We start from the raw sequence: 25,626 nt of genomic DNA, 5'->3' as shown, positions 1-25,626 counted from the left end.
CGTCTGCCTTCGGCTCAGGGCGTGATCCCAGCGTTCTGGGATCGGGCCCCACATCAGGCTCCTCTGCTAGGAGCCTGCTTCTTCCTCTCCCACTCCCCCTGCTTGTGTTCCCTCTCTCACTGGCTGTCTCTGTCAAATAAATAAATAAAATCTATAAAAAAAATTCCTTTGTAAACTTCCTTTATCTCTACCCTCAAAGATATATGTTTGCACACATCCCCCAAGCATATGATCCACCAATATACATCTGAAGGGTTTCGTGACTAAGGTTTTATTAGACAGTAGTAAATGACCTTTTCCTAACAGCAGCTAGCCCCCTCAAGGTCCTGGAAACTTTGCTTCCAAAGTTCCCTAGAGACTTACACTATCCCTAACCCCCTCCCAACTTGAAAGTATATAATCTGCCACTCCTCATGACCCCAGTGCAGCTCTTTCTGCCCACAGGTCCTGTCCTCTGCTTTAATAAAAACCACTTTTTTTTTTCCACCAAAGACATCTCAAGAATTCTTTCTTGGCGGTGGGCTCGGACCCCCAACCTGTTTCCTACGCCACAGGGAGGGGCAGGATAGTGAAGTAGTGGTGAGAGCACAGGTTTGAATCCTGCCTGGGCCACGTAAGTCCCCTTGGACAAGTTACGTTAAGCCCTAGTTTTCTCATTCAGAGGGTGCGGCTCTCAACACCTAATAAAGATAATCCTACAACACCCACACGGACTTGTTAGAGGATTCTGTGAAAAAACTAGTTGCCAATATGGTTATGTTCACAATTCAACGAGTCTAAAAGTTTGAGAGGTTTATATACCTGCCTCCACTTAAAAACTTCACTTTGAATCATAAGCCAAGTTTCTTCAGGGAGCTGTTGAAATGGGAGGACTGGACGACAAGGCTCTTTCTAGCTTCATGTAAGCTTAGCCCAGCGGCCTCTGTCCACCTCTGTCTTCAACGTCTACCACTCTCCCCTGCATTCACTCCGCTCCGGCGGCCCTGGCCGGCTTCCAGTTCCTGCAGCGACCAAGTGCAGGGCCTTGACCCTTGCTTCCAGCCTGAACGATCTTCCATCTAGATTTCTGCTCGCCGTCTCCGGTTACAACTCGGCTCAAATGTTACTCCTCGAAGAGCCTGCCCTTCCATCTACAGTGGCCCTCGCTGTCCGCCGTCACTCTCCGGCACAGTCCGTTTTTCTTTTTCCTTCTCCTAGCAGGATCACCTGACATGATCTTGGTTGATGTGTTATGTCGCCCTCAGGTCATGGACCTCACCGCCTGGTTCACTCCCGGACTAGAACAGAGCTCCGCAAAAACGTGACTAAATGGAGCGCACGCGCGAGCTAGGAGGCCAGGCGGGGACTTCTGTCCCCTCTCTCAGTTTTGGGATCACTGTCTACCCCACCCTCACTCCCCTCCCAGACGACCCCGGAACGAAACCCAAGGGCTACTACGCCTGCGTCAAGTCGCGGCGGCGGGCGTGTTGCCATGGCAGCGTGACGCCGAGGCGGAGCCGGAAGCGACGCACGGCTACTTCCGTTTCCACCACGGCGGCATTTCCGGATTGGAAAAAAGGTGGCGGCCCTTTGGGCGGTAGGTTGAAAGCGCTTTTCGGCTTTTCGGTTGTTGGGGTTTTTTGATACGCGTGTGGAGTCCAGCGGTGGGTGGTGGTGTTTTCGCCTCGCAGAGGCCGCCTTTGGCCGAGGTCTCCTGGGCGGAGGTGGCGCCGCGGCCGGCCCACGGGAGCCGAGGCTTGGGTCTTGGTCAGGAGAGGATCGAGAGTCGGGCACCGGCCGGTGCGGTCTTTCTCGGCCCCGGAGCGCCCGCCGCAGAGCAGGGTGTCTGCCGCACCCCACAAGCGGCGAGAGGCCCGGGACCAGGCTTGGCCACATCCCGGCCGGGCGGGAAGTGGCGTGTTCCCAGTCGGTGGGCACAGGTGTTTGTGCCCGGATGTGTCGAGCACGCGGGAGCCTTTGGGAGTCAGACGGACAAGATGCCAGCCCTTGGGAGGCCGATCGTGTCCCAGCGGCGCGGAGTGCCAGAGAGCAACTGCGTCCCGGGAGCCGGGACCCAGGCAGGCTTTTAGAGAGAGGCTTTCTTGAGGAAGTGACTTTCGGACTTAGACCAGTTAACGCGGAGAAAGGTAACTCGCAGGAAGGAGCATCACCAGCAGAACAAGTTGCTTCTGAAAAAGTCCTTGAGAATGAAAAAGAACGTGTGTGTTCTAGGAACTGAACACAGAGTGTCTGAAACCCAGAGAGAAATGTTAAGTGGAGAGGTAGGCATGGACCGGACTAGATCATGAAGGGCATGGTAGGTCTGTAAGGATTTGGGATTTGATCTTAAGAATGACAAAGAAACCATAAAAAAGTCTTGATGGGGCAGGGTGCCTTGGTGGCTCAGTCAGTTTAGCCTCAGACTCTTGGTTTCAGCTCAGGTCGTGATCTCAGGATCCTGAAATCGAGCCACGGGTTGGGCTCGGTGTTCAGCACGGAGTCTGCTTGAGATTCTCTCTCCCTCTGCCCCTCCCACTCATGCTCGCTCTCTCTGTCTCTAAAACTAAATAAATAAGTCTTAAAGGAAAAAAAGTTTTGGTGGGGAGCAACTATATATATATTTTTTTTAAGATTTATTTATTTATTCAACAGAGATAGAGACAGCCAGCGAGAGAGGGAACACAAGCAGGGGCAGTGGGAGAGGAAGAAGCAGGCTCATAGCGGAGGAGCCTGATGTGGGGCTCGATCCCAGAACGCCGGGATCACGCCCTGAGCCGAAGGCAGACGCTTAACCGCTATGCCACCCAGGCGCCCCAGCAACTATATATTTAAAAGGTTGTGCTGAGTTCCAGAGACCAGAGGGAGAAGCTTAAAAGGTATTGAAAGAAAGAGAAGGAGGGTGGAGACAGGAAGGAAAAAGAATATTTAAAGAAATTATTTGCTTTCTTCATTGTTATTAAGAAGTCCTGAAAGATGGGCCAGCAAAGTGATGCTTGAATTTAGTGGCTTGGAGGTCGTAGACACTCTTCCTGGAGCAGTCTCAGCAGAGTAGGGGGGGGTGGAAGCTACAAAGTAGTGGGTTCAGAAGTGGGTAGAAGGTGAGGAATTGGAGAGAGCACATTCTGTCTTAAGAATTTGTGCTTTGCACCTGCTTGTGTTCCCTCTCTCGCTGGCTGTCTCTATCTCTGTCGAATAAATAAACAAAATCTTTAAAAAAAGAAAAAAAGGGGGGCACCTGGGTGGCACAGCGGTTAAGCATCTGCCTTCGGCTCAGGGTGTGACCCCTGCATTATGGGATCGAGCCCCACATCAGGCTCCTCCACTATGAACCTGCTTCTTCCTCTCCCACTCCCCCTGCTTGTGTTCCCTCTCTCGCTGGCTGTCTCTATCTCTGTAGAATAAATAAATTAAATCTTTAAAAAAAAAAAAAGAATTTGTGTTTTGCAGGGGAGGAAGGAGAATAGCTAGAGGGGACTTCAGGGTGAGAGGATGGTTGCATCTTTGTTTTTTGTTTTTGTTTTGTTTTGTTTTTTAAGTTAGGAGAGGCTAAAGATTGTTGGAGAGTTGCTGCAGAAGGGAGAAGCTGAAGATAAGGGGGAGGGGGAGGGTCCCTAACTTCTCGTGGGTAGTGAAGAAGATTTGAGAATTGTGTGGCTGGAGGGAAGAGTATGAAAGAACACGTGGATTTATGCCCACAAGCCAGATCCCCAGCCCCAGGATCTCCCCTTCAGTGGAGGCACCTAGAGCGCTTGTTGAGGCCTTTCTCCCTGTCACTCAAAAATGCATGGAAACATCTCTGATGGAATTCCAGAATGTGGGTTCTTGAGGTGGAAGTACACAGGGCAACAAGACTGACAAACTGCCTTCTTTCTTGGAGTTTACTTTTTTAGCAGAGGAGACGGACATTAAATGGCTAGTTAAATAATTGTTCATTTTTTAAAGTACAATTTGGGCTCAGTGCTACAAAGGGGAAGTACAGTTTGCTCTGAAAGTATATCATCTTGGAACGCACCGAGCCCAAGGGGCCAGGGAATGCTTTCTCTTTCTCCTCTTTCTCCTCCTTTGTAAATACTTATACATTTATATCCTCCAGTCTCTTGTTTTTAAACAAATGAAAGCAATCTGTACCCTTTTTCTTCCTCTTGCTTTTTAAGTGAACTATTTCAAGCATTCAGATAAGTGTAAATAAAAATATAACAAACACCCCTGTACTCGTTACCCCAATTAATAAAAGAAATAAAAGATGTACAGAAGAGAAACTGGCTCTATACTTATCCCTGATCCCTGCATTTGCTAATTACAATCCCCATGCCTATAATTTTATGACTGTCTATTCAGAAAAGATACATAAAATTGTGTGTTTTAAACTTAATATGCATTGTATCATAGTGTATCACTTTAGTTAGGGAAAGCTTTCCTAAAGAAATGATACTCAAGCCAAGTTCTAAAGGATGAAAGGAGGCAGGAGGGAGAGAGGGTGGAAAGGCAGCAGAGAGCCTTCTAGAAAGAGGGAATTGTATGCTGTAAGACCTTGAGCCAAGGAAAGGATTGTGTCATGTTTGAGGAACCCAGAAAAAGGCATTGTGTGGCTGGAGCACAGAGGTGGACAGGAGAGGTACAAGACGAGCCTGGAGGGGGACAAGGCCCTGATCGTGCTGGGCACTGTTCTCCATTAACTTTTTTACCGTATCTTAAAGGCGGCGGGACCAGAGAGCAAATTACAGTGAGCCTCCTGTGCGTTTAGAAACACTAAATTTATAACCATGACTCCAGCCTTGTCATTTGTCACCCAATCTCATTTTTCTGTGATTTTTTTTTTTTTTTTTCTCCTGAGGTTGATGTTTAAAATGCCTTGCCAAAATAAACCGTTGTTGTCAAGTTTCCCCACAGGAACAGAATGGAAGGAGAATCGAGCAGCCTGGAAATTCACACGCCAGTTTTTGACAAGAAAAAGAAAAAGTACTCAGTATATAAGGAAGGACAACTAAGGCACCTCCGTGAAAGTGTCAGAGACTCCCCCCTGGCCAGCGAGCAGTCTCACGTAACCAAGAGTAAGAAAAAAAGAAAGGATTGCCAGCGTCTTCTTCCTCCCCCTTTGAAAAAGTCAGAAGTGTGTGATGAGACGGAAAAGGCCACTTCTGTCCCCAAAAAGAATAAAAAGAAAAGACACAGGGCTTCGGGGGTGGATGAGGAAACAGGTGTGGTGTATGTCCTGGTGGATAAAGAAAATATCGAGAACAAACCGAAGAATTTTAGGAGGAATGTCGATGTCGTGTATGTTGATGTGAGCCAGGAACAGACGCCAACAAAAGAGCCTGAAGCAGACGAACCACATTCAGTTCCTAAGTCACATAAACACGAGTCGGGGGAGCTGCGTCATAAAAGCAGGGAGAGGAAGAGTAGAAAACATCGGAGGAACGCGGGCTCCTGGGGCACCGAGCAAGAGAGCCCGCGTGCAAGCCTCGCCCTGCCCGAGTCGGAAGCACAGGAGCAGAAAGGCCAGCTTTCTCTGGGCCCCGGAGACGGAATCACACAGCAACCAGTATCAGCCGATAAAAAAAAGTCTAAGAAAAAAAAGAGGAAAATTGCACGTGACCAGGAACTTGAGGCATTGCCGGGGCCTGAGAGTCTTGAGAACGCATACTCTGAAGGACGGCAAGGGGTCGGCGAGGTCGGGACCGCAGAAGGCAGTAGGGAAGCCGGCCGGGTGAAGAAGAAGTCAAAGAAAAGAAAGCGAAGGTCTTCTGTTGAAAGTCCCGTAGGGCCTGAGGGTGACTTTTCTGTGCCCGCTGCGAGCTTTGAGGACACCCAGTCTGATTCACTGGAAGGTAGTGGTGCCCTGATTGAAGAAAGTGCGAAACCCCGGCCGCAGGAGGAGAAAACGCAGGCCTGTTTGGAAGAGGTGCAGAGGTAACGTGGCAGTGCCGTGTCTGTGTGTATGTCTTCCGCGTGAATTCTGCCTGTGGCCTCTTAATCCAGCACGCGGGTAGCGTGTCAGAAATCAGACGGACTGTCAGATGTACAGAACCATGCATACATGTGACCGAGTAACTTGGCAGGAAGCTTCCTTTCTTCATGTATTAAGTAAGGCAGTTAGATCAGATTTTTACTAAGAACTATTCCAGCCCTGAGATTCTATGAATAAGTTTAAAAGGGCATTTTAAGACCCCCAAATTATCTTTCTTCGTCTATATGCATATACCTAGAAGAAAGGATTACATAACTTAGAATTTCTACAGAACAGGAAAAACCGTGAATTCGGGTTCTCCCTAATAAAAAAAAATTTAGATGTCGTTATTTATATAATTATTGTGGAAGTCAACTGTCTGATAAAATAAACACAGCATTCTTTTTTTTTTCTTAATATAGCAGTTTTTTAAACCATTTTATCTCAGTTCCTAGGACTTGGGACAGATTTTTCTCCCCATTTTTACTCAATGGCTTGCTTTTTTTTTTTTTTTTTTTTTTTTAACAAATGTTAGGTTGTCCTGGCCTGAAATAGTTTCACCAAGAAGTTCTTTGGGAGAGGATGCCACTTCAGGGGGTATCGATAAGAGGGGCCCACTCACCTGGTCTCATCAGGGGTAATGCTGCTGTGCGGCAGGCATATTGAGGGCTCTGGTTTTGAACGTGTACTGGGCTGTGGGCCCTGTGAAAGCAGCTGACCCTTTGCTCAGACAAATACAATTTTTTTTTTTTCTGATTTCCTGCCTGAGTGGTTAGCTGGTAGGATTGACCACAGTTGGGGGATTCGGACGTCTGGTGGAGAGTTTAGGGATGAATTAATGACAGATGCATAGAAGATTAAGCAAAGGGGGAAAATGTGGCTATTGTCACGTGCAGCGAAGCAACCGTAACCACATGGACCCTGAATGGTGATTTAATTGGTGGCCACTGTCACAAAATTGAAATCCCGGGGTGGGGTGTGGGTTGGAAGAGGGCTTAGCTCATAGGAAGTCAGTATCTAAAACCAGCCAAGTTGAGAAGTAGTGACACAAGAAGTAACACGTGCTGGAAATCGGGCTGCCGGCCGCCCGAGTCCCTTGTAGACTGCGTCTGCACGTACGCCTATGTTAGGTTACCTCAGGGAGGCCACGCGCTCTTCACAGACCGAATCAGCCCCAGCGTCCCTCCTGGATGAACACCGGCCCTCGGCCAAGTGAGGATCGTTTTAAGAAGAGAATGGGAAAGCCACCGAGGCTTTGGGTGACGTGAGTCAACCCAATTTCCCCCGCAGGTTCGAACCTACAAATGAAGAGGAAAGCCATTTGGAATTGGCCAGAGATCCTGAGACAAAATATTTATCGGAAGACTCCAGAGATTCGGGTGACTCGGATGTGGATTTGGACTCGGCTGTGAGGCAGCTCCAAGAGTTCATCCCGGACATCAGGGAAAGGGCCGCCACCACAATCAAGCGGATGTACCGGGACGACTTGGGGCGCTTTAAGGAATTCAAAGCGCAGGGTGAGCTGGGGGCACTTCAGTATTTATCGAACTTTCCCGTCTCGCTCACGAGCCGCTACCTTAGTTCCGTGAACGCTGCAGATTTCTAGATTCACAGGAAGCGTCATCCCGTAGGCGCTTCCAGCTTCTCCTCCTTCCAGAATTGGTGTCTGAGCCATAAAATTAGCAAAATGTAGGGCCCTGGTTTTGCTCTTCTCCGCCTAGCTTCTGGTAGGGGAGGCATGGAAGGAAAGGAGGAGAGGGAGGCTAAGTGGCCGAGCCCTTGGGGAGGATGCAGAAATAAAGGGAAATGAAAACAGTCGGTATTGTCAACTTGATGAGCCGAAGCTTCTTTCCCCCGAGGTATTAAGTGGAGGCTGAGCCGGTTGTAGTAGCCATGGTTTCACCCGAGACCCAGCATGGTCTCCTTCTTGATTTCCCTATGTTATAAGAACCTCCCAGAAAGCTTATGGAATTGAAAAGTAAACTACACATTTAAGGCTGTGGCTACAGAAGAGCGATGTTTACCGAGGGGCTGTGTGCGGCCCAGTACCTCTGGTCCCTGCAAAAAGTCAAATGGGGGAGCCTTAGGGAGTGAAGCATGGCGAAGAGATTAGTTTTAGAAAATAGCCAAATTAAGGAAGAAAAATATAATTTATAGAGCAGTATCTCTAGAATGGTCCCCGTGTATTTTCCGTAGAAGTGTTTATGCGTATATATTTTATAAAAGATATTCTTTAAGTAAGTCTGAGAATAGAAAAACATAGTATGTAAGACCCTCAGTACATAATAAAACTCGGTTGCTCTGAGTTACAAGGCGAACTAGAATGTAAAGCAGCCGCCCCTGCTACCCCCACCCCCATATGTATGCGTAGAGAATATATGTGAATAGTCGAGTTCTTGCCAATTCACACCCCTGCCTTGGGGGGAGGAGCAAGGCAGAAGAGATTAAAGGGGAGGTTTCTTTTAAATGTTTATTTCCATACTGCTTGAATTTTTAATGAACATATATTCCTTCTTAGTATAAAAAACTACTTTCAAAAGTTGATTGATAAATGGGGAAGGTCACTTTGGAGGGGGGTGACCAGGGAAGACATTGGGAGGAAGTGAGGTCCACAGCGGGGGGTGGGGGGTGCACAGCAGGGGAGCTAAGGTCAGGGGCACGGCTGGGGCTGGTCCCAGCAGGGGAGAGCTGGCGGGCCACTGTCTTGTCACTGTTGAAGACCAGGTGGCAGGTTTGCTTTTCTTCCTTGTTGACAATGCGTACTTTTTCTCCCCACCCAAATCCTAGGTGTCGCTATTAGATTTGGCAAGTTTTCTGTAAAGGAGAACAAGCAGTTAGAGAAAAACGTGCAAGAATTTCTGTCCCTGACAGGAATCGAGAACGCAGACAAACTGCTGTACACGGACAGATACCCAGAGGAGAAATCCACCATCACTGACTTAAAAAGAAAATACGCATTTCGATTGCACATTGGTAAGTTCAAAGCTGTTTACTCTTTTACCATCCACAGCCTTCCAACCCTAGACGGAGAAGCCACGGTAAGCATTCAGACAGCGCTGGCCCCGTTCAGCGCACGCGGTGGATGCGCGCCCTGCGGCTGCTGGGATTCCTACTGCCAGCCTGTACTTTCGGGGCTTTGGGATGCGTTCTTGTCTTCCACGTGTAGTGCGTGTACAGATTTTATAAGAAGTGCCGTGATCGGCTTCTAGCCTTCCTACTTGGTAATAAGTATCATTTTGGTTTCTGTTTATTTATTCTTCATCATGTTGTTCTGCGTATGCTGCACAAAGCACGTTGTTTTTGGTTTTTTTTTTAAGATTTTATGTGTTTGTTTGTTTGTTTATTAGAGAGGGAGCACAGGGGGAGGGCCAGAGGAAGAGAGAATCTCAAACAGACTCTGTGCTGAGCACAGAGCCCAAAGCCGGGCTCGATCTCACGACCCTGAGATCATGACATGAGCTGAAATCAAGAGTCGGACATTCGACCGACTGCACCAACCAAAACACATTCTTACGTGCACCAGGGTCTTCTAAGTTGTCCAAATACAGCCTTATCTGAGCTTTGTCACCGGAACCCTCCTCCTGCAGCCGTACTCGGAAAGTGAGCATGTCATGAAGCAACACGGGATCGGACTGAAAAAATTCCGTGAATTTAAAGAGGATGGTTCCTTAGGTATTCTCTGGCGTGCACAAGGGGAAACAGGCTAGGGGGCCCCTGTCGAAGGGCTCTTTCATCCTTAGAGTGAGGAAGCACACCCAGCTTGCTCATTTAGAAAGCTCTTCCGGTAATCTGACAGAGAACTGTTTGCGTGTGTCCCCCACCACAGCATCCTTTCCTCTCGATTCAAATTTTGTTAACATTACTTTGCTTTATAAGGGCCTTTCCCTTGAATTTAGTAGACCGGAAGCTGGAGCCTTGACGTATGAAGTGCATCGTTTTCAGAGCTCTCCAGGGAAACTGGGGATCTTGTGCGGGATGTATGAAATCCCAGCCTTGACACAGGGTCCAGGGCGGTGGTGTTCACAGGAGCCAGGCTGGGTTCCCTTTGCAGTTGTGACTCCCTTTCAGGCCATGCCCTGTGGGCCCCTCTGACTGCCTTTTTTCTGACTTTAGGAAAGGGCATCGCCCGGCCCTGGAAACTCGTTTACTATCGAGCAAAGAAGATGTTTGATGTCAACAATTACAAAGGCAGGTAAGAAAAAGTCTTAGCAGCTTGAGACAGAAGTGTCTCTGGTCTTTGCTGATAGTATAAAACAGAGCGTCCACGACAGGTGAGACGTAAAACACCGAGAAGATGTTTTGTGTGGGAAAGTAGACTGTCTCTGTTGTCAGCCGTACGTCTTCAAAGCCCATTTCGGTTTCTGCCTCTTGGGTGAACGTTTGTGATCTTCCCCTTTCTGAATCCTTGGCTTTTCTTTATACTTTCCTTAGCCCTCAGCGTGCTTTGCGTCTCTTACGTTACTCATGAAGTTTTCTTCGCTCTCTGCTGATTTGTGAGCTCCGTATGTACCCAAACGTTCCTTTTCTTTTGTTTTTCTTTTTTTAAGTTTTTATTTATTTGAGAAAGAGACACACAGGTAGTGACAGAGATAGCGAGAGAGCACAAGTGGGGAGGAGAGGGAGAAGCAGACTCCCAGCTGAACAGGGAGCCTGCCATGGGGCTCGATCCTAGGACCCTGACTGAGATCATGTCCCGAGCCGAAGGCAGACGCTTCACCAGCTGAGCCACCTGGGCGCCTGTCAGACGTTCCTTTTCAATGCGATGCTCCCTTCAGCGCTCAGCCCAATTCTTTCCAGTGACTATTTGAAGGTGGGGAAAGCATTAACAGGAGGTCACACAGGAGCGGGTCAGTAGTGACAATGCGGAGTGTCCTGTGGTGATGGTCATTGTCCCTTTTCCCCCAAGCACGATACCCAATTATATTCTGTCCCCAACATTCCAGATTAAAACCAGTGTTGATGGGGTGTCGGCTGTGGGTGAGCCCTCTGCTCCAGACCAACCAGCAGCTCAGCTACTCGACTCACCCTGGGAGGCAGATTGAGTAAATCTGACAGGGCCAGGTGCCTTCCGGTTAGCTGCGTGATCGTAAACCAACACCTATGTGTTCTCTGACCTCCAAGCACTGATAGGACCTTGCTTTCTTAACTTTTGACCAAAAGAAATAAACCCTCCGCAGAGGAAAAGGTTGCCCGCAGACTGATTCGCACCCTCCACTTTGTCCCAAGCCCGGGGTTGGGCATCTGGGCAGACTCGAAGGAAATTCACTAAAGATGACTCGTTAAGGGGGGACTGGAAAGAATGCTTTTGGCAAATGAATGGTGGCGGCTGAGATGACATTTTTCTCCCAGAAGCGTGGGAATGAAAGATTGAGAATAAGACAAGTTTGTCGTTCCAATGAGGAAGTTCCTGCATTCTTCTGCACCACGTGATTTGTATGTGGTAACCATTTGCCCTTGGGATATTTTTTCTAACTTAAGGGGTTCTTAACTGAAAAAAACCACAGAAAGCCAAAAATCAAAAGAATTTTGAGGCTCTGGGGGACTTCAGAGTTCAGCACACCTGTTTCCTCGTTTTTATGCGCTCACTTTCTCGCTGATGTCCTCCTTTGTGTAGCTTCCAGGGTACCTCTAAGTTGTTTTAAATCTCAGAAAGTGGGGCGCCTGGTGGCTCAGTCAGTTAAGCTTCTGCCTTCAGCTCAGGTCATGATCCCGGGGTCCTGGGATCGAGTCCCGCGTCAGACTCCTTGCTCGGCGGAGAGCCTGCTTCTCCCTCTGCCTGCTGCTTTCCCTGTTCATGTGTGCACTCGCTTTCTCTGACAAATAAATAAAATATTATAGATAAATACATAATCTCAGAAAGACCCTGATCGCCTTGAGAAGGAAACCGCTAGAAAGCAGGATTCTTAGCAGTGAAGGATTGCAGGCCTCTACTTACCACTCTCTGCATTCGTAGACGACTTTCTGAGCATGCTCGGCTCTTACTGTTGGAAGTGATTCTGGATCACGGTCATCAGCAACGGTTACCACGTTACTGGGGCTTCTCTTGTGTTGAGTTAGTGGTAACAGAAACCACCATACCCCTACCCCGTATTAAGGAATTCTAGGATGCCCTTAGGATTGCTTTCCCTTCACTTGAATACTTGTGTTTATTTATTTATTTATTTATTTATTTATTTAAAGATTTTATTTATTTATTTGACAGAGAGAGAGGAGACAGCCAGCGAGAGAGGGAACACAAGCAGGGGGAGTGGGAGAGGAAGAAGCAGGCTCCCAGTGGAGGAGCCTGATATGGGGCTCGATCCCAGGGCTCCGGGATCACGCCCTGAGCCAAAGGCAGACGCCTAATGACTGAGCCACCCAGGCGCCCCGAACACTTGTGTTTAATCTCCAAATCCACTTATAGTGGTTTTTTTGGTCCTTTTCTTTAGTATATTTGTTTTTATGTGGGGTGAACGCACCGTACATTCCTTGAATAATTGCACATTTGTGTGAAGTCATTTGTCACGTATTTCTTCAATGTCGTCTGTCAAGCACTGCGGATACCATGGTGTAGGAAACCAACAGGGCCCCAGCCTTTGTAGGATGTCCCCTCCAGAGCCGGGCTGTCCATCACGGTGGCCACCAGCTTCACGGGGCCGGGGAGCCCTTGAAATACACTTAGTCCAAGCTGAGAGGCACCGTAATAGTGACGAACAGGCAGGAGTTAGAAGGGAAGAATGTAAAATATTAATACTTTCAGATCCTGATTGCCTGTTGAGATGGTTGCATTTTTAATATAGTGGGTTAAGTCAAATATTTTATTAAGTTCATTCAAAGGAAATAAAATTCATTTTCACGTGACCACTACAAGGTTTAGATGACATGTATGGCTCATATTACACTGTTGGACGGTGCTGGTCTAGAGGCAGAGATGGGTTAATGAGGGGACCCCTCGGTGTCCCAACTGCCCGTCTGGGGGCGGGGGTGCAGTGAAAGGGGCAGAGCTTTCTCTGGGGGAGAGCAGCAGGGGACAGGACGCTCGGGTATCGGAGGAGCCTCGCTGACGACGGGCCACCAGCAGGGTTTCCAGGAGCCGTCCAGGCGGGTGGAAGAAGGTCATTTCCACCCCAGCACGGAGGCTCTGAGGGGAAAGAGGCCTAGAAGAAGGCCAGTGGGGCTGAGCTGTAGGGAGCACCGGGCTCTGTAGGCACGTGGAGGAGTTGGGTGTTTTGTGCTTGCAGCACAAAGCCTTTTGGGGTTTGGATGGGGAATAACGTGATTTGCTCTGGCCCCTGGCCTGGGACTGCAGTGACTGATTCATAGGATGACCACAGCTTAGACGCCAGGACAGGAAGTGATGGGAGCAGCCTGCCCGGCAGCTTTTCCCAGGACCACGGTGAACTGCAATGAAAGTACAGTTTTTAATCTTGTGTTTAATTGAGAATTGTAACACGTTTTCCCTTTCAGGTATAGCAAAGGAGACACAGAGAAGTTAAAGATATACCATTCCCTGCATGGAAACGACTGGAAAAAGATCGGCGAGATGGTGGCTCGAAGCAGCCTTTCCGTTGCCCTGAAGTTCTCCCAGATCAGCAGTCGTAAGTGGTGGTCTCTGGTGCCCCCTGGGTGAGCGGATGAGCCCCCTGCCCCCCGCTGCAGGCCTCCTTGCCGACCCGTCTTCCGAGAGAGCTGTCACATTTTAAGCCATTCTCTGTACTGATTCATTGCATTTCCTCCTGCGTGTTTCTGAAACCACATGGCCTTCATTCACAAGACCAATTTCGGCCACATCTGAGGTCTTTCGCTTTCAGCGCAGCTCTCAACCAGCCTGACCCATACCCTAGAAAGCAGGTGGGGAGCAGAGCCTGGGTGGAGGAGGTTCCCCCCCACCAGAGGGCAGCAGAGGCTGCGGAGAGCCGGGGTGCAGTTCAATCAGCCCGTTAGGCGGGAACTTTTCTAAAACCTCCTGTGTCTTTTTCTCCTTTTTCCTAAGAAGGAAGATTTTCTTGGGTATATTCTTTGCATTATAGAATCCCCAGTTGCTTCAAGAAGACAGCTCGCAGGCAATGTTACTGTCAGCACAGAGGCGATGTGCTAGGTCACGTGACAGAGCAGCGCGTGGGGCAGAGCAGCAGGCGTCCGTGGCCCTGGCGTGACTGGGAGCCAAGCCTTTTGTGCTCCCACATCCAGCCACTGGCGCCTTGCAAGGACTCAGTGTGGCCAGTTCTTCCAGTTTCCAACAAGTAAAGCAAAAGTCTATATTTGGGGGGGGGGGTGTGTGTGTGTGTAATCTAGATATTTTTTGTTCCTCTGGAACTCTCTGAGTTTTAAATATTCATCTAAATTGTTGAGAAAAAGTAACGACACCACTCTATGGGCCAAACCAAAGATATTTGTAGGTTCCCGGTTTGAGGCCTCTTCCTTAGCCTGACCGTGACCCTCTAGACGAGGACAGTGACCCCCAGATGGTTTGATGCCCTCTTCGGAGGCCAGCTTGAGGTTCAGGTGCCTTTGTCATCATGGCCAGAGGTCCCATTGCAGCTCAGTGCCACAGTGGGAGTTCCTGGGGAGAGTTACGGCCGCAACGTGAAGTCGTTCAGTTATTTTGTCCCCATTAAATGTTTGAGAACTCCAGTTTCACACAGGAGACATTACTCTCAGAAGCAAGAACAACAACATTTTGAAGTTACAAAACATAACATTGCTTTAAGAAGGGACTTGTCTGGCGTTGGTTCTTCTTCTTTTTTTGTTTTTTAAGATTTCTTTATTTGAGAGAGAGTGGATGTGCAAGCACGAGCCGGGGCGGGGGGGTGGCGGACAGGGGGAGAGACTATCCAAGCAAACTACCGCTGACTGCGGAGCCCGATGTAGGGCTCGATCCCGAGAGCCATGAGATCAGGACCTGAGCCAAATCCAAGAGCGGATTCTTAACCACCTGAGCCACCCAGGGGCCCCTGGCATTGGTTCTTAAGAAGAAGTGGTTCCGTTTTAATTTGCACGTAGCTGTGTTTGATGGTTGTAGGTCTGCGTAATCAAGGTGTTGCCCTCTGTCTTCTGGTTTATTTTTTCTTTTTCTCTTTTAAGGGTTTATTTTTTTAGAGAGAAAGAGAGAGAGTGCATGGACAAATGTAGGGGGAGGAGCAGAGGGAGAGGGAGAGAGAGAATCTCAGGCAGATGCCACGCTCAGCGCAGAGCCCGACGTAGGACTGGATCTCTTGATCCTGAGATCATGACCTGAGCCAAAATCATGAGTCAGACGCTTAACCAACTGAGCCACCCAGGCGCCCCTTAAGACTTTATTTTTTAGAGCGGATTTGGGTTCACAATAAAATTGAAAGGGAGGTACAGAGATTTCCCATAGGCACCCTGCCCCCACACGCTCACAGTCTCTGCCATTATCAACATCTCCCCCACCCCCCCCGCCCCGCCTCGCCCCAGAGTGGGGCCTTTGTTACAGTCCGTGGCCCTACACTGGCACATCGTCATCTTCCGGGGTCCATAGTTCAGTGAAGTTAGGGCTCACCCTCGGTGGTGTATGTGCTGTGGGTCTGGACAAGTGTGTAGTGACGTGTATCCATCATTGTCGTTTTGTTTTTAATATTGTCCTTGAAAACAAACAGGTAAGCAACTCTGAGATCATTCCTTTTGTGTCTATAGCAAGAAATCATGGTGCTTGGAGTAAGACGGAAACCCAGAAACTTATCAAGGCCGTCGAAGAAGTGATTCTAAAGAAAATGTCTCCCCACGAGTTAAAAGAGGTGGATTCTAAACTCCAAGAAAACCCTGAAGGCTGCTTGTCTATTGTTAGGGAGAAACTCTACAAGGGCATATCTTGGGTAGAAGTCGAAGCCAAAGTAGAAACCAGAAATTGGATGCAGTGTAAAAGTAAGTGGTAAGTTTTAAGGTTTCTTCTACACACTTCAACAAGATACTTCCCTCCCCCTCCCCGCACCACGCACACGGCCGGAGTGGGTAGGTGAGTGGGGTCAGTAAGGGGACCTGTGTAAGCACCGTGTGCACAGCCTTCCGTGTCAAGAGTGATCATCTCTGGCCAGACGTTCCAACCACTTCAGTATCGACATCCGATCGCAGGTAGCACCTAAGTGACCCTGATTCATCCTGTGCTTTCCTCCAAAGGAACTTGAACCTCTTTAATACCAAGTATTGATTTGGTTTTTCCACTGACTTTTGGTTTCTTCCCTCTGTCCCTTGCTAAGTCTTTGGTAAAACAAGACAGTTCTCTCTTTGCAGCATAAAACGCACCCACACAGAACTCCCGTCGGGGAGAGAGATGACAAGCACAGTGACGTGCACGAGCTTGCCACGAGCCCGGCTTGTCCGAGGGCCCCTCTGTCCCCCCTAACGCGAGGAGGCCGTGCTCACCATAGAACTTGAGACACGCTAGTCACACAGCAGCATTTTCAGGCCTGATCTTGCCTGATGTGGCTTTTCCAAGCCCTGGAGGGTCTCTGCGCTGGGTGCTAGCTGCTGCAGGACCCCTTGGAGCCGTGGTCCTGCAGCGCATGACCCACACCTCGTGCGCAAAGGGAGTGCGGTCATGGTCAGTGTCAAGTAAGAGTGAGCTCTAGGGTGGGTATATTTGGTATTGAAAGCAGACTCCTGAATTGCACCATTTATTGTTGCTGTAGAATTCTGCTGTAGAATTACCGGTTTATTTTCGTAGAAGACGACGCGCAGGGACACACACTCCACGGAACAGATCGTGTTCTGGGGGATGGAGGACCCGGAGTCCTTTCTAGCTCTGCAGTTTAGACTAAACGAAGGGGTGTGTTTCAAGCATCAGTTGGAGGATGATAGATCAGTGTGTAAAAAGGGAGACGCTGCAGGGCGGCCATGCTTCCGGACCAGTAGAATTAGGATAACGTGTAAGAGAGGCTGCTTTTTAACTTGAAGAGAAAAGCAAGAAACTTAAAACCTGAACGTAGATTTCCTTCAATTGAAATGACCGCAGATGATACACCTTGTTTTTTTAGAGAGATTGATTTATTAGAGAGAGCTAGAGCATGCGAGCGAGAGTGTGGGGGGGCGGGGGGCAGAGGGAGAGTGGGAGAGAGTCCAAAGCAGACTCCTTCCTGAGCTTGGTCTCACGACCCTGAGATCACGACTTGAGCCGAAACCAGGAGTCGGATGCTTGCCCCACCCGACCGCACCCCACGGGCGCCCCAGAGGCTGCGTCTGGAACGAACACAGTCGGCTGCTGGTACGAGCAGCGGCAGCCTCAGCTGTGTGTCGTGGGTCCCCCTCACCCAGAATGTAACAGCGAGCGATCTGTCCATCAGATCGTGGCAAACTGCTATTTGAGATGAGTAGCTAAAAAATATTTTTAGCTGGGGTGCTGCTCTCACTAGGAGCTCCGGTCACCCTTCCCTTCAGCCATCAGCTGTGGGCCTCAGAGGAATCATAGCAAGTCTCCCTTGGTGTTCTGACAGCTGGGGACAGTCACAACAGCAGTGTCCCTCTTTTCTAAACAATCAGAAATAGAGTTTACAGTTTTGTTTAGCACCCGCTAAAAGGCTCATTCTCTTCTCCTTTTTGTAACTTCATGTTATGGAAATTTCATAGCACACACAAATTTAGAACTCCTTGTATCCCTCATCCAATTTTAATAGCCATCAACTTTCTATCGCTTTATGTATCATTTCCCACTTAAAAAAAAAAAATCAGCACACTCTCCGTGCTGGTTAACGTTAGCAGAGATGAGTCACACAAGTTAGAAACTAGTTCTCAGTAGGAGTGACGTAGGTGAGAAAAGTGCAGGAAATCGCAGTGCACGCTGTACCCCTGAAAGTCTTAAAGTACGTTATTTGTTTGTTTCTTTTAACACAGGACGGAAATCCTAACCAAGAGGATGACGAATGGTCGGGAAGTGTACCGCGGAGTTAATGCTCTGCGGGCCAAAATCAACCTCATCGAAAGGTAGAGAAATAGCGATGCTGTTGGAATTCTGTCTCTCTCCGGCCCAAGAGTAGCCACGCAGCATCGGAATCTGCGGTGGCGTTGCTAAGGCTGGGATCCGTCTTTCAGCGCTCCCTAGCCGTATGGCCCGGGGGCGTTTCCTACCTCTGTAGGCCTTGGTGTGTGCTCTCAAATGAGGACCTTCATAATAGTACCCGCCACTTGGTGTTACTGGGAGGAGAAATGAAATAACGGAGTGATTTTTGTCTTTGAAAGTTTGTGCGTGGGTAGAAGTGATTTCTGTCCACGGGAAGTGGAGGAAAATAGTTCAGGCTGAGCCCTGCCGCTCTCCAGCACGCCTTCTTTGGCGTCGCTGTTGCCTGCTCTTTGGTGTTGTCTTTGGTTCCTGGTCCACGGAGAGTCCTCCCCCGGCTGAGGGCAGGGGGGCACGGGCCTGTTTGACAAAGCCTGCGAGGCTTGCGGGCTGGGCTTGTGTCGAATGAGTCACAGCAAAAAGCAGAGGAAACCTGGGATTCTGGCCACCCTGTCGGCTTCGTCTTCCCGCTCGCTGTCCTGAGCCCTGCTTGAAGTTCCGCACGCTGGGCCTGGCTCGTGGTGCCTCCAGCTGTCTTCCCCCAGACGCACAACACACACTAGCAGACGGGGGCGGCCGTCTTGTCCAGCAGGCCTGGGCTCGGTGTTGGCAGCCCCCATTAGTCATGAAAGCTCGAGCCAGTGACTCGGGCCCTCGGCGCCGTTTCCTCTTCTGTAGACCGGAGGTACGCCCCCGACCTCAGTAGGCGTGAGGGTCTAAACACAGCTCTGTCCCACGTACCGAGTGCTGCTGAGCTCACGCACCGTTACTGTGTGTCTGCGTCGCTGTTGACTGTGGGAAAGCATCACGGTTTGGTGGGAGATGCAAAGGGCCCAGAAGGAGGAGGGATGGCTTTTCTTGTCAGGCCTCACTCAGCTCACTGAGTGACCTTGGGCTGACCTGGGGCTGGCATGCCAACCCCGCTGGGCCTGAGGGAGCTGGGACGGGGATGAACATGCTGGTGCCCCGAGCTTTTCACGTGTCTGAGGGCGAGCAGGCGTCCGTCGTGCTGATCGTGCTTGAAAACTTCGTGTTTATTTTTTCTCGTAGATTGTACGAGGTCAACGTGGAGGACACCAACGAGATAGACTGGGAAGACCTTGCTAGCGCCATAGGGTAAGGCTGTGAATTCAGCGTGAGGCGGATTAAAAGGGAAGATGTGGCCTCACGAGTGACTGAGATGCGACGGGTTCGAGTGTAGACTGTCCTGTGCGTGTGTGTATTTGCAGTGTCCGCGCCGGGTGCTGTGGGCCCGTCGGAGCCTCTGTCCACCCCACCCTCACCGAAGACACGTAGGAAGGGTGAGCGAAGTGCGTGCAGTCTCCTGAGAGCTTCCGGAGCTAACAAGTTGAACGACCAGTAGAGACCCCGAATACTCCTTTCCCCAAATCACATATTCTCCAGTTTGCCCTGTTTGCTCACCATCCGCCCTCCCTCTCCCGCTCCCGTTTCCAAGGGAGTAAAGTGGTCTCCCTTAGCCACCTGAGGGGCAGTGGTGGGCAGCGTGCCGTAAACAAGAACGGCATCCTGCAGAGTCACAGTACGTGACCAGATCCAGACATCAGACGCCGGTACGGCACTCTGCTCTCGAACACAGCTCGTGTTCGGATTTCCCCGCTCATCATGTCCCAGGAATGTCCATTTTTTTTAAATGATTGTATTTATATATTTGTCAGAGAGAGAGAGAGCACAGGCGGGGCAGAGGGAGAGGGAGAAGCAGGCTCCCCACTGAGCAGGGAGCCTGATGCGGAACTCGGTCCCAGGACCCCGGGATCCTGACCTGAGCCGAAGGCAGACGCTTCCCCGACTGAGCCGCCCCGGCGTCTCATCCTTGATAGCATTTCCCCCCGATTTACCATCCAGTCCAGCTCCGCACACTGAACTGTCTCCTCAGTGACGTTGTCAGTAAAGCTCTTCTGCCTTTGTCTCTGATGCCGTTGAAAACGTGGGCAGGCCCAGGCCGGTTGTTTGGAGAACGGGCCTCTGTCGGGATTTGCCTGGTGCCTCCCCGCGTTCGGGTCTTGTACTTTAGGCAGGGATGTGACGTGGGTGACGCTGCATCGTGAGGCCCTTGATTCTGATTTTGATCCTTGGGTGGCATGTGCCGCGTCCCCCGCTGCAGGAAGTACCAGTCATTCTCTTGGGGTTAAGAAGGGGCCGTGGGAGATATTTGGAGAGCACGTAAAGATCCTGTTCCTCTTCAAGCTTCCCTCGGTACTTTCACTGCGGGGTCATTTGCATCTCTCATCTGCGGGGTGAGGCTGAACTTGCCTCCCTCCTTCTGCCTTTGCCGAGAGCCCTTGTTGTACAGCGTCCTTACATTCTGGATCCCTCCCTGCCACCGAAGGCCGAGGCCATGGCTCTCGGTAGGTGAATTTATTGCTCGCAAAGCACAGTCCCTGTAAGCAGAGCAGATCACTGAGGGCTGTGGGGTGCGGGGATTGGGGGGCTGTCAGAAGCAGGGGTGTTACGGGTTGTTTGGCCTTTAGTTTTGGAAGGGTGGACAGTGGGGCAGGGCAGCTGCAGCCTGGCTGACTTTCAGAAGTGTGACGCTGTCCTTGATGCATGAGGAAGGGTTTAAACTAGTTCTGGTGGTTACTTGCACCTCGGGATCATGGACGAAGAACAAAGAGCAATCAGTTTGGTTTTGTAACTTGGAGAATGGGAAGTTTGTCCTGACCCAGACATGCTCATGGTTCCAGACCCTTCCCTTTTCCAGTTGACCTGAGTGAGAGGTGGGGCACCCACTGCTCAGAATTGTGGGTCCCTGCGAGGTGAGGGTGGCAGGCGCTTTGAAAGAGGGGATCTTGCTCTGGACCCACTAACTCCCTTCTCGAGAGGCAGCCATGGCTACGAAGCCCTCCCTTTGTAACAGCATACCACTTTTTGAAAAATTGGATTTTTCCAATAAGTTTTTGTGTATTTTGTGATGTTGCTTCAGATCACAGGTTCTTAAATTAAAATGGGCTTTTAATGGCTTTAAGTAAAATTATATATTTAAGAAGAGGCTGTTTCACTTAAGGTTAATAAATCTCATAAAACAGAGATGATGGCATCTAGTCAAATACTGTTTGAAATAATACGTGGTCAAGTTTTAATAATTAAAACAGTGAAAAATGATAAATTTTAAAGTTCAGTCTCTTCGGTGTCTTAAAGCCTCCCTTGTGAATTATTTAGGCAGGATGTAAAGAAAGTGTGTCCGCCTAATGAGTTGTAATGCCTACTTGGTTTGAAAATGTCCAGATCCATTATTGTGACTTCTCCAAGCTTGGGTCTGCGGCGTGCCCCATGGGGCGCACGGCGCTGCGGGGAGAGAGAAGGTGTGGGGGCCTTAGAACTTGGCCTTGGCGGTCGGCCCGACCTGGCGTGGACTCCTGGTACTCATTATTTAGCCATCCTTGGGCACGTTGTTCCCGAACTTGTGTCTGAGCCTCGGTTCCTTCATCTACAAAATGGTTTAATAGGACGGTAACGAGGACCAAGGAGATGGCGCGTGGAGGACACGTAGCCCAGTGCGGGGACACAGCGCGTGCCCAGCTAGTGGTTGCCGTGAGGAAGAACTCAGTAAGAGTAAACGTAGTCACACTGACTGTTTTAACTACTAGGTTAACTATTGAAGCAAAGAAGTCATGATTTTATAGTCTAAGAAAAAGTAGCCAGGAAGTGAATTTCACTTAAAAAAAACACAATAAGATTTGGTTGTTTCCGTCCTGCTTACTGTGAATTGAAAATGTATTTGAAAGTATGTTTGGTGATTTGAAAATCACGAAAACATCGTAAGCATCTACTTTTTTCAGCTTTGCAAAATAAAAAATCAGAGGACGTCTGCCTTTGGATTGTGACAAATACGCGTTTATTCCAAGTGTAATGGTGAAGAGTGTAGGATTTGGGGTCGGACCACCCGGTTGAAGTCTGAGCGCTACCCCTTGTGAGCCATAAGCTCTTGGGCCGCTTCTCTGCGCCTCAGTTTCCCCGTCTCCGGAACGAGACGCGAGTAGTCGCTCTTCGTAGAGCAGCTGTGTGGCTTGTCTGTGGCTGGACGGGAAGCTCTTGGGTGGGGCCAAGTGCAAGGTGAGCGTCAGCCTATGTCAGTTTCATAATTTAGGCAGGACCTGTCTTGTTTTCGCTTGCTTTCTTTTGTGTGTGTTCTTTTTACCCAAATGAACAACACCTTTTTCGTATGTGTCTTATTTTTGTCACACGTTTGTGGACGTGATGGTTTCCTGTTCAGAATTAAGGAAGTCACTGAAGTCTGTAGAGTCCCCTGAATCCGCGTACTTCGTACACAATAGTGACGTGACCGGTTTTTAAACGGAATGTAACTTTTTTTTATCTTTTCCTTTCTAAAGTGATGTTCCTCCGTCTTACGTTCAAACTAAATTTTATAAGCTGAAAGCTACCTGTGTTCCCTTTTGGCAGAAGAAGACTTTCCCAGGTCAGTATTTCTAATGTTTACATAGTTAAGAACACAGCAGGTGATGCCTCATGCTGGGGGTAGGACCCTGGGCACGTGACTCAACTTCTGGGAGTCTCGGCTGCTTCGGTGGTAAAAGGGAGAAAGTGTCCATGCTCGTCCCCACCTGACAGGACTTGCTGAAGCTCTCAACGAGATAATAGATGAGTCGTGGTCAGCAGGGTGTTCGGTGCGTGGCCAGCGCTCGGGAAATAACTGAGTGCTCCTGGATCGCCGTTGTGTGCACACGTGCTGACACGCACACACCACGCCACACGCATGCACGCACACGGTTCCAGAATAAACCTGAGATGCCTGGTGGCTTCTCTACAGCCTTCTGTGGGTGGTTTCGGTGTCCCCAAACTTAGATCGTCAGAGTCCTCTGGGGAACTTGTCAAACACATACATACGGGGCCTCGTCCCATACTTACCGAATCCTAACCTCCAGGCTGCGTCCTAAGGCTAGATTTTCTCTAACAGGCTCACGGGAGAGCCTCAAGCGGCCTGCCCAGCAGCAGCGTTCGGGAACACGGGTTCGGGTGGTGGCTCTGCCCTGGGGTGTGTGAGGACTACTTTGGGCACTCAGCAGGTGGCACTACCTGGCTTTGAATCCTGGCTGCTTTTGTCCCTACAAATTCTGTGACCTTGGCCGTGATTCGTAACGTCTCCCTGCCTCGGTTTCCTCGTTTGAAGAATGGGCTGACAGTAGTGCGTGCCTCCTAGGATTTTGAGGGGACTGGCGGAGTGACTGTAAGAAAACCAGTTAGAACAGGACCACGCACACAGTAACGGCACCAGCAGCGGGCCACCCGCATCCGTGCCCTCTACCCTTTGACCTTGCGAAGGAGGCTTGGACAAATAATGTCAAAATCTCGTTTCTTTTCTTTAGAGATTATAGACTACCTTTACGAGACCACCCTGCCTCTGCTTAAGGAAAAGTTAGAGAAGAAGATGGAGAAAACGGGGACCGAAATCCAGAGTCCCGCCGCACCCAGGCAGGTCTTCCTGTTCAGAGACATCTTTTATCGTGACGACGACAGTGAGGGAGAAGACGGGGAGGAGAAGAGTTAGGGGATGGCGCTGTGGCTTGCCCGCCTCTCCCGGTTTGGTCGTATTCCTGTGCCTGGGGCAGGGAAGCTGCTTTCAGTCCTGATGTGTAGTGGAGAAGGGGCCACGGCCACGGGAAGGGGGCGACTGCGATTCTTCGCACCGTGGACCCTCCCAGAGTGAGTGCCACGTTCAGACGCCAGTGTGTCTGCGCGCAAAGAAAGAGCGCGTCAGAGTCGATTTGCTACCGCTGAACCACTGAAAATAAGCACAACTAGCGGTTTTTATAGGACAACAGTATCCCAAGTCCCTCTCATCGCGGCAGAGGGTGGAGTCACATCCCTGAACATTTCACTGTGTGGATTTCACCGCGCACACTCCCCTAAAACGGGAACGCTGACAGTTTTCGTAAGACATGCCTGTGGTTTGCTTTCTGTTTTCCGTTGTGATTCTGTGTTCCCGGTGTATGTGTATGTGAGTTCTAGATCAGCATCAGCAAGGGGGGTGTGGGTCTGCTGGTCTCGCACACTGGCTTCCATTTGCACACACCTGCTTCAGGGTGAGGCTCTCATCTTCCGGAGGGAGTCAGGTGTTCGTATGTATTTTGCATACAGGATGCGTTCTCGGAGCCAGTCACTGAATTCATGTGGTGTTCCAACTGGAAAAAAAAAATCCAAAACAGAACACCCAGCAGTCTCTTCCAGCGCTTCCAGAAAATCTGGCTCCGTTAGCTTCATGGAAAGATGCCGTGTGGGTCTGAGGCACAGCTCACACCTCACGGAATTTCAAGGATAACTTACATGTCGGTCTATTCTGTCAAGTCAGGAAAGCAAAACCACTCTAGGTGTTTCAAACGGAAGGATTTAATGTAGGGATTTGGGTTACAAAATTGTTAAACAGGGTTGAGGGCACACATGGGAAGGCTGACTTCCTGAGCCCTGGGTCACTGAGGGGAGGGGCTTGCAGCGCCCTGTGGCTCATGCTGACGCGCCGCGCCCCCCCCCCACTGCTGCCTCCCTCCTGCCTTTCAACCTCTCCCGAGTGCCTCCCTTGGGCCGCCCCTCAGCAGAGCCCTGCTGGCGAGGGGAATGAGCTTTCCAGGCTTCTGGCCACCCCTGAACATGGAAGGTGTGGGTGAGCACCGTCCCATGCAGCCATGTCACCATCTGTGCCAAGACGAAATTCCACCGTCTCCTGCGTGTTTTCTCTGATGTCTCTTATCTCACATCATGATGTGTGTGCTGTCGGCTAATTCATCCACAAAGCTAGATTTTCTTCCAAAGCTGCCATACGTGGAGAAGGACGAATACAGAGACAAGTCTAGAAGGCTGGTCACCAGTATATCCCCAGCACCTGTCCCAGCGTGGCACGTGTAAGAGACACTCAGTAAATATTTTTTATCAGGCATTTTATCTTCAGTCATCTCCTATCTGTCAAGCATACCCGTCCCCATGCTGATGGCAATGAAAGCTCCTTTTGGAGGACAATCCGGTGAAATACATCAAAGCCTTAAGAATGTACGTATTTTATGATCCAGCAGTTTCACTTACGGAGATAAAGCAGTTTCACTTTTCAGAAATAAAAGAACTCATGTATAAGAATGGCCCATGTATAACTTGAAAAACAGATAAAAATGTAAATGTTCCTTAATGGAAATCTGTTAAATTATGGTATATTCCTAGAATGGGATATTGTCCAGTAATTAAAAATGATTATGATAGGTTGGGTCAGCATAAAAAGAGGTAAACAATATTGTCAACTAAAATATTGCAGAAGAGTATATATTTTCAATTTTGTAAAAGTAAGAAAATAAAGGAAATGTTGTATACGTAGATTCATTAAAACGTACGGGAGAATTTAAACCCAAAATGTTGACAGTGTTTCTCTCGGGGCGGTGAGATTGTGGATTTACAGGGTAGAATTCTGGATTTGCAAGTGCCAGAAAATGGGACCCACATGGACCTAAAGAATCCAGGAACTCTAGACTGAAAGTCCAGAGGGAGCACTCATTTTAAGTAAGGACTGACCCAGCTACTCGTCACCGGAGATGGGGTTTCTGGCAGATTCTCTGCTCCCCCTTTGCCATTCTCCACTTCATCCTCAGTCCACACACGGGGGCCCCTCCCATAGTCACATGCTTCGGCAGACCTGCTCCCCTTTCAGAGGAAGGAGAAAAGGTCTCTTCCAATTGCTCTTGCTTAAGGCCTGGGT

The 25,626-nt window shown here is 49.5% G+C and overlaps 1 protein-coding gene across 3 annotated transcripts; it reads left to right on the top strand.

The window, feature by feature from the left end:
* The first annotated feature begins 1,514 nt into the window (after positions 1-1,514).
* TTF1 (transcription termination factor 1) lies at positions 1,515-25,284 on the top strand. Of its 3 annotated transcripts, XM_026514243.4 has the most exons (11): positions 1,515-1,576; positions 4,859-5,889; positions 7,217-7,443; positions 8,714-8,899; positions 10,040-10,118; positions 13,373-13,503; positions 15,563-15,797; positions 17,753-17,842; positions 18,966-19,031; positions 22,265-22,350; positions 23,258-25,284. In XM_026514243.4, the coding sequence occupies exons 2-11, from the start codon at positions 4,877-4,879 to the stop codon at positions 23,437-23,439; spliced, it is 2,295 nt and encodes a 764-aa protein (XP_026370028.3). In that variant the 5' UTR covers positions 1,515-1,576; positions 4,859-4,876; the 3' UTR covers positions 23,440-25,284. The 3 variants fall into 3 exon arrangements, 2 of the variants coding, with proteins under 2 accessions (XP_026370028.3, XP_057169791.1); XM_057313808.1 differs by lacking the exons at positions 22,265-22,350; positions 23,258-25,284 and adding an exon at positions 19,145-20,333; XR_003320422.4 differs by lacking the exons at positions 22,265-22,350; positions 23,258-25,284 and having other exon boundaries at positions 15,563-15,790.
* Positions 25,285-25,626: the final 342 nt, after the last annotated feature.

The sequence above is a fragment of the Ursus arctos genome, unplaced genomic scaffold (genome assembly GCF_023065955.2).
Source record: "Ursus arctos isolate Adak ecotype North America unplaced genomic scaffold, UrsArc2.0 scaffold_18, whole genome shotgun sequence".
Lineage (NCBI taxonomy): Eukaryota > Metazoa > Chordata > Mammalia > Carnivora > Ursidae > Ursus > Ursus arctos.
The sequence above is the reverse complement of the archived record's forward strand: the minus strand, read 5'-3'. Positions and strand labels throughout refer to the sequence as shown.